The following is an 8696-nucleotide window of genomic DNA, read 5'->3' as shown; positions in this document are numbered from 1 at the left end:
GGCCCACGTACCCCAAAAAAAAAAAAAAAAAAAAAAGTGAGGTGGGGAGGGGAGAAATACAAACACAAGTATGCACCACACATTATACCAAGGCAATCTTACAACCCACAGCTTAGTAAACTGATCACAGTAACATCTCAGTAAATTATATTTAAAAAGCAAGAATAAAAACAACCAATAGGATAGTCAATTCAACTGATGATGCATTAATAATAAAGCATCCTTCCCCCAAACTTTAGAATCTGCAAATATACATGGTGAGAATGTATGCAATATTGTGCAATATGCACAAAGAATACTGATTTAGAATCATAAATTAATTTTATGAATACCAACTTTTAGGAATATTTAGTAACTTACTTTGTAAGTTACAAGATAATAGCTTTTAGCCATATGTAAAAATGAGTCTATGGATTTCAGTAAGAACTAAAGAAGGGCCTTGGATTTTTGGATCAGTTCATAGTCCATCAAGGGATCACCAGCCAGGCTTTAAGAATCAGTACTTTATAATGCTGGTTTTTATGTGGCTTTGAGTTAAGAGTCTGACCTTAATTCTACATGATCTTACAGGTCCACTTCTCAATACTGCCACACTAAGTTTGGTCTGGTAGTACAGATTCTCAAGAGAAAGAATTTGATTGACTCAGTGTGGGTCACATGTCTGCTTCTGAATCACTTATGGCCTGGAATTAGTCACCTGGTACAAACTTGGCTGCAGAGACCTCCCTCTTTAGTAGGGGATATGGGGATACTCACAGGCCTCATATTTGTTTATCATAATACCAACTACATCGGTGCCAATATGGACAGAGTAAAAGCAACCTGTGGTCTCTTCCACAGTCTGAGAATTCAGATGTTTTGGAACATAGGTGAAGTGACAGCATCTAAGGGAAAACAGATAGTTGTCCTAATTTACATCAATTTTCCATTTCATAATTAACTTTTTCATTGAACATACCATCAAGTTTTCCATGCAACATTAAGTTCACCAACACCTCAGACAGCAACTCCACCCCCTACATTTCCTCCCTTCTCATTGCCCAGGTGCAAGAAAGAGAAACCACTCTCTTCCCCATTGCTCTTGGATCTCATCCCCGCCAAAAGGCCAACCTTACAGAAAGCAGATAGGCTGAGTGATGTCATTTAAGGTAGACTCTCCTTTTCAACCAGGGTGAAGGAGATCTGCATAAGTTTTCCTAAATCACTGGGACAACTTCCCATCAGCTGACTTAAAAATCTTTAGACTGACTGTAGAAGTTACATTAGTGAAAGTTACACTGAGTAAATTATGGGAGATATGTCCTTTGTAATGCCTATATTATAGAAATGATTATGAAATGTGTCATATATACATAAGTTATACTTGATTTGACACTTAACTCTGCTCTGTCTCATAGCTCAGGCAGCATGGTTTTCAGCTTAAAACTTTAAAAAAGGGAAGGCAAAAAGACCTCTACATAGGAGCTAAAGTGACCTTCAAAAATGTAAACCAATCCATGTCAGTCCTCTGCTTAAAAACTTTCAATGTTTTCCCAATGCACTTTGCATAAATCCAAACTTCTTGTCCTAACAAGGCCATATTTGATCTAGCCCTGTCTGCCTCATGTGAGCTTCTTAAAGCTGTTTTGTTCACTAATATAGCCCCAAGTCTGAGTGCCTAACACAGTGTAGATGATCAGTAAATATTTGTTGAATGACTTAATGGCTATTATATGAATGATGATTTTCCTGTGTTACTAACTACATCCTAAATGAACAGAGTTATTAAGTCAGCTTTAAAAGAGCATCCATTTATTCCTAGAGAGATCAGAAACAAGTTGCTTACCGCCATGCTTGCTCAAAATGCTCGGAACAAAGTGCAATGGTTATAAACATATAACAGGTTATAAATGGCACCATTTCCCAAGTGTATTTCTTGACACTAGTGCTACAGATATTTCTTTATAATGAAGTTCAAGTATCACATCCGTATATCTAACTGCCTACCCAACATCTTCATCTGGATGTCTAAGACACATCTCAAATTTAAGTCTCAAACTGATCTGATTTTAATCCACTCAGTAAATGGCAATACATACTTCCAGTAGCTCAGACCAAAAAACCTCTGAGTTTCTCCTGACCACCTAACTCTCACATTCTCATCCAATTCATTAGCTGCTTTGGTTGGCTCTACCTTCAAAATAGATACAGAATCTCAGCATTTCACACAGCCTCACTGTAACCACCCTGGCCAAAGCCACTATTCTCTTTTCCCTGGATTGTTATTGATATAATTGCCTCCTCACTACAGTAGTCCCTCGGTATCTGTGGAGCATCCATGCATTCAAGTAACCCCACATCAAATTCTACCTGTAAAATACTCACCCAAGGCACTGCTGGGAGGATTTAACACCATCACTTAGTATCTAGGACAGACACCTGGTTTACACTCAATAGCCACCTATATATTTCTTACAGATCTGAAATATTCCTATTTCAATTTTTAAGAAGGAAAAATTGTGTTATATTTTTTCTTACTACAACTTCAAATTTTTTGGAATTAAACAGATTTCTCATTTCTTCAAAGTCCCATCCCAATTCTGTTCCACACCACTGCTCTACTGTCATTATGGGATGAGTCCACCTGGACCACAGTGGTAGAAAATGTCTTTATAGAATTAGGAGGAATATTAGATATCCGGACCTGCAACTCTTAAGAGGGTAATAAGGAAGGAAATATCAGAATGGGGAGGAAAAGATTATGTAGTGTATAAATAACACATTTAATGTTATGACTTTATATTTTAGAGGGAAAAGTCCCCATAGATTTGTTGAGAAATCAAAGCTCAACATTATTTTCTTGGCTGATGGACCTGCACTAAAGATACTGTGACTCAACCAAAGGAATATCTCATTGGAGTGCTGTGGCATTTTTATGTTGATCAAAAGGGGTTAAAAGCTTTTTTAAAAAGTCTGAGAAACTCTTATCTAGACGAACCCGCTGTAAATGTTTACAGGTTAAAAAACAAACAAAATAAAGAGTCCCCAAAAAGTATAAGACAGTGTCCAAGTCGGAGAGCTGGGAAGTGGCTCAAGTGGACTTCAAGAAAAATCCTTCTAACCTCTAGTTCCTAATATATTACACACTGGTTGTAGTTAATTAAAAATTAACTGTATACAGGTGACAAAATGGTTCCCCCATTCAATAAAAATCATTTTACACTGAAAACAAAGTTTCATTTTAGTACTTGAGTTCTTTACTGACAAGTATCTGCCCTTGCCTCCCATATCCATATCTAAGAAAGCAAATCTCTTTTGCATTTAATAAAGGCTTCTTTTGCATACCATTAGATCACAATATTTACAACAATCTTGCTAGCTCAGTGGTATTTTACCCACTTTGCACAGAAAAAAAACCAAGGTTAGGTTAACTTAGGTGACCTGTCCAGGATCATAAAATGAACAATATGAGAATTCAACTCAGTCTATCCAAAGCTCCTACTACTACAGCAAGCTCCCACCACTCCAACTCCCATGAGGAAACAGAACTCGTGGAATCCGTCTGCAGAGAATGAGCAGGGGCTCTGATTTTCGGATGGTCTTGGCCCTATTTTTAACCTGCCTAATAACTGGCAGGTAAGAATTACAGAAATCAAATGAATCGTTATAAGTCGGTGCAAGATTATTATTCAGCACTCTTGGTGAAGACCTGGTCTCAACTGAACATACTGAAAAATAATTTCACAATTTCAATTTATCATTTTTAGAAACTACTTGGAAAATCGGGAGACTGTGCGCTCAAGTGGTCAAAACGGCCCCACTCGCTACTTTTTCACCTGTACGAGACCAACCTAGCAACACTGCAATCTCCCGGCAATCTAGCAAAGCGTAAAAAGCCCTGGACTCACCAAAAGCACTGGCGCCACGGCCGGCGCCAGCGCCCGCCCCCGCCCCCGCCCCCGGAAGACAAGCGCATGCGCCTTCCCGGCTTCTCCCGAGGTTACCACCGCCTGGGGGCGCCACTTCCCCCCACATGCGTTTCACCCGCTCAGCCTGCTCTTTCGAATACCTTTGTCTAATTCCATAAGGGCAGAGTTAGCATCCAGCTCCTGTTCGCCATAGCCGGCATCTGCCAGAAAAGACTTAGTTGAGTTTGACGCCATGACCCGAATAGTTACTCGACTAGCCTATTCAGAAAGATTGCAAACTCTGCCCCAGCACCGCCATCTTCTTGCACCACCTTCTCGCGGATTTTTCCTCCGCGCTCTGTCAAGCCGTGTTACGCATGCGCCCTCGTCTCCCCGCCGTTCGCCAGCGCCTCTGCGGCCCCCCGCGCAGGCGCTCAGGGAGCTCAGGAACTTTAGGTTCCCGCGGCTGGGAGAAAAGGAGGCGGGGATTCGAAGGGGGAAGTGACTCGAACGCGCCCGGACGCCGCAGCGGGAGCCAATCAGAGGGCGTGACGTCAGTTTGGCGGGGAGTTTGGTGGCCGGGGCTTACGGTGGCGGGAGTTGGAGGCAATAACTAGTTGTGTTCTAAGGGACGCCACATAAGATTTCTGCTGAATCTGGGGGCATTTCCACGGCTTCTCCCTCAGTTGAAAGTTTTCCTCCGGCCCAGATGCTCTTCAATTCGGTACTCCGCCAGCCCCAGTTTGGCGTCCCGAGAAATGGTGAGTAACGGCCCTAACCGCTGCCTGTTGCCGGCGGGATTCACCTCCCCCCGAACAACACCTCGGACCAACGCCGACTCCAGTTCTGTTTCCCAGCCGCCGAGTTCTCCCACAGGCAGAGTGAGTTCGTGTTAGCGAAGAGTACTGAAGAAAGCTGCACTTTCGTGCTCTCGAGACACTTTTAGTCGTAATCGGGATTTTTTCAATTGTAGTGTAGGCTGACGGAGGGAGGGACGCTGAGTTAACTGGCCTCCATTACGGCTATGTCTGTTTTGCACATTAACTGGAAAACGCGTTCATGGGAGTATGTGTGGTTTTCTCAACAGCTATGTGAGATCGTCAAGACTCGTATTCATTGATTAATTCATTCATTTGTTGTGGAACCTTAGTGAGCCCTTACTGTTTGCTATATATACCAGTGACTATGACCCGCTGTTAAGGAACTCAGTCAAGTAGAGAAGACAGAACATCTGCTTCTAGCATGGTCAGAACTTTTTCCTCCTGATTAATACATGAGCATAAAAACTCGTAGTTATAGAGCGAAAAATGCCCATAAGCACATTTCCCAGAAATGACCATTATTAATAGACTGAAGTATTTTATTCCAAATGTTCTTCAGTGCCAGAGGTAATAAGTATTGTTATTTACAGAAATGGGATAAAAATGTTTTGTTTCTTTAACGGTAAAACTTGGAAATACTTCCATGTTAGTGTATAGATATCTGATTTATTCTCTCCAGTTCTTGAAGTTCCTTAGGTTAAAACATTGGCAATAAGAATTTTGAGCTTAGTTTTGGGTGTCATCAACCTGAAACCTTCTGGTAAGTTTCTGATAAGGGAATTACTACCCACAATAAGCTTGGCTGCAAATGAAATCTCATTCATTTAAAGATGGACTAGGTCTTTCCGCTTGAAACCATGTGAAAAACAGAAAGAAAATAATGTGAGAAGTGAACTTTTTGTATTTAAGACATAGGTCTAGGAGAAGGATATTGAGAAGGAGACTGGGGAGTAGTTCCTCCACTTCCTGCCTCCGGTCTAAAACCCTACCATCCTTACTTCTTAGACAGTCTTTAAATTATACTCTAAATGCTTCTCTTTCTGTCTCTCCTGTGACCTTGCTTAAGATACTTCTCTATCCTCTGTCATGAGTGTCAGTACAGCATGGTAATTATGATCTCTGTCTTTGGAGTTAAACTTCCTGAGGTTTAATTCCACCTCCACTCCTTACTTAATCTGTGTGACTTGGAGCAAGCTGTGTAGCCTTTATTTTGTAACAGATTTTCTCCTAATTGTACATTCTGTCTACTTCCCTTTTCTCTCTAATTCACAAATACTTATCAAAGAGGGGTAAATTTTCCCCTCTACCCCTCTTGAGTATTTATGACTGGACTAATAATAAAATTGACACGAGACAGATTAGCAAGAGAAAAACAAATTTTAATTCATGTACATGGAGGTCTCATAGAAATGGGACTAAGAAATGGCCAAAGCAAGGCAGCTTTTATACTTTTCAGACAAAAAAAAAAAACAATAAATTTGTGAGGAATTGACAGGACAAAGAAACTTAGGTTTGGGATGCTTACTAAGTGAAGAATATAAGCAGAGTTTGGGCTTCAGGTAGTAAAATAAAAGAAGTAGCAAGGTTTGTTTACACAGGCTTCTTGGCTCTGAATTCCCTATCTCTGATGTGTTAGGGTGTCCTTCTACCTCCAGTTGCAAGGAGTGCACCTTTTATAAGAGATTTATTTCCTGCTTTTCAGGGAGACAGGGAGGTCAGAGTTTCCTTCTTGCATCAGCTGCTTCTCAAGCAACTTCAATGCAAAATAATCAATATGCCATTGTGGCATGTTTTGAGACAGCCCGCCCTGAGCCCCCAAATACTCATGCGTTGTTATGCGTTAGGCACTGAAATTCATTCATTGTTATGCACTGAACTTTATAGGACCATCTTCTTCTTTTCCTTCCATGAGGGTGTTCCATCCTAGGCCCCTTTTCTATTTCTACCTACTCCCATGGGTGATCATAGCTGTAACCAGGGTTTTTTCTACTACTACCTGCAACCTTCCATTCCCTATACTTTACATCCATTCCTGTAAGAGTTGTATGAGCATCTTCATCCAGATGGTCAGTCCTGTAAGCATCTCAAACTCAAATACCCAAAACCGAACTCACTTTTTCCCCAAACCTGCTATATTACCTATTTTAGGAAATGGTCTCATTATTTTAAACTGGTCTTCACAGTCAGAAACCTGAGAGTCAATCAGAATTCCTCCATTTTCCTCAAGATAACGCATTCAGAGAAGTCCCCTTAAAATCTCTAATCTTTCCTCCTCGGTATCCCCACTGATTTTTGCCTCTTCACCATATCTTGGATCTGTCCTATGCTTACCATTCTATTTCCCTAGGTTGGGCCATAATATGTTCTTGTCTGAACTGTAACAAGTCTCCCAAATGGCCTCTTAGTCTCCCTCTTTCCAGTTTATCCTCCACATTGCTGCCAATGATCTTTCTGAAATGGAAACTGATTACTCTTCTGTGTATTTTTAAATTGGTATCTGAAAGTTATCATAAGTTTAAACAGATGCAAAGGATGTCATCTCTGGCCATATTGTGAGTGATGACCTTTTTAAATAAAAATGCTACTGCTACATCACTCTTTAAAATGTATCTAATAGACTGTAAATACTGTAGTGATTTAATAATCACATCAATCATTTTTAAAAAGTATGAACTAATTCTAACTGCTAGATATTCTACATAGTTGTTTTTTCCCCTTGAGCTTGTTACCACTTTATTTCTCCCACAGAATTTATCCTAATGTGATTTGATTTTAAGCTTGAAAAGTCATTTTATTGATCACGCTATCTTATTTCTCTGTGTAAAAAAATATGTTTAAATTGATGTTTTCTGTGATCATAAAGCTCTAAGTGTTAAAAGTTTCTTCTGGGTTGACTTATCATTACTATTTTTAGTATGTCGTTGATCAAAACAATATGGATTACTAATTTCAATAAATAATTAAGCAAAATAAAAATGTATTGAAAGTCTATGTTTTAAAGAGATGGATTTGGGTGTTTATGATGCCTTTATTAAAGGAGTTATCCAGTTGTCTCTTAATGGGGTCCCAGGAGTTTTTGTACCTTGAGTCAACGCAAGGTATAAGATTGGGTCATGGAAATGCCTTTCTTTTGAAAAGTAGAAGAAAGGTAGTGATGAAGAGGGGGAAAAGCTTCAACCTGGACATTGTAGACAGGTCAGTTTTAGAAATACATATATATATGGAAGTTGAGTATCTGGAAATTAGTTCTCCGACAGCTCTCATTCTCCTTGAAAAATCTGCACGTAACCCCAGGGGCTTAAGTTGTGCATTGAAGAAATAATTGGCTTTTCCAAATGAGTGTTGTGAGGGAAAGTATTAAAAGCTCATGTTGGAAACGGAATAGAACAATAAGGATCCAAAAGTAGCTTACGGGGCTTGTCCATGAAGTGTGTGTTGTCACAATCACAGAGGTGGAGGAGTAAATAGGGACCAGTTACTAAGCCACATTAGGCCATGTGTTGGTGTTTGGATATAGATTGTAGGCAATGAGACAGAGTTGAGGGGTCACTGTTTAATTGTAAAGAATTTAGGTCTCCAGAGCTTATCCTCTTCAGTTCCACTTAAATTGTTCAAGATTCCTTTTGAATTCATGAATGTGATCATTAGTTTTTGGTTTTGTTTTTTTTTTAATCCCAAACTACGAGTGTATGTTTATATAACTTTAGAAGAGAGGCTTTTGTGTTTTTTGGGTTTTTTTTTTTAAGATGTTGGGGGTAGGAGTTTATTACGTTTATTTTTATTTATTTTTGCTGTGTTGGGTCTTCGTTTCTGTGCCCGGGCTTTCTCTAGTTGTGGCAGGCGGGGGCCACTCTTCATCGCGGTGCGCAGGCCTCTCACTATCGCGGCCTCTCGTAGCGGAGCACAGGCTCCAGACGCGCAGGCTCAGTAGTTGTGGCTAAGGGGCCTAGTTGCTCCGCGGCATGTGGGATCTTCCCAGACCAGGGCT

General features: G+C 40.3%; 2 protein-coding genes across 5 annotated transcripts in view; one reads left to right on the top strand and one right to left on the bottom strand.

Moving 5' to 3' along the window:
• Positions 1-4365, bottom strand: part of INTS7 (integrator complex subunit 7) — a 95968-nt gene extending 91603 nt beyond the window's left edge. Inside the window, exons 1-2 of one of the 3 annotated variants that reach the window (XM_007102636.4) lie at positions 4049-4138; positions 757-884 (exon numbers count right to left, since the gene is read on the bottom strand). In XM_007102636.4, coding sequence (XP_007102698.1) covers positions 757-778 — 22 coding nt within the window. In that variant the 5' untranslated portion in view covers positions 779-884; positions 4049-4138. Of the gene's footprint in view, positions 1-756; positions 885-4048 lie in introns of all 3 variants that reach the window. The other 2 variants (XR_003679407.2, XM_007102635.2) reach the window with 2 other exon arrangements.
• Positions 4366-4464: 99 nt separating this feature from the next.
• The window catches only part of DTL (denticleless E3 ubiquitin protein ligase homolog), a 41484-nt gene continuing 37252 nt past the window's right edge, over positions 4465-8696 (top strand). The window contains exon 1 of one of the 2 annotated variants that reach the window (XM_007102638.4): positions 4465-4648. In XM_007102638.4, the coding sequence (XP_007102700.1) occupies positions 4597-4648 (52 nt within the window). In that variant the 5' untranslated portion in view covers positions 4465-4596. The remainder of the gene's footprint in view (positions 4649-8696) is intronic. The other variant, XM_007102639.2, reaches the window with a different exon arrangement.

Source organism: Physeter macrocephalus, chromosome 4 (assembly GCF_002837175.3).
Source record: "Physeter macrocephalus isolate SW-GA chromosome 4, ASM283717v5, whole genome shotgun sequence".
NCBI lineage: Eukaryota > Metazoa > Chordata > Mammalia > Artiodactyla > Physeteridae > Physeter > Physeter macrocephalus.
The sequence above is the reverse complement of the archived record's forward strand: the minus strand, read 5'-3'. Positions and strand labels throughout refer to the sequence as shown.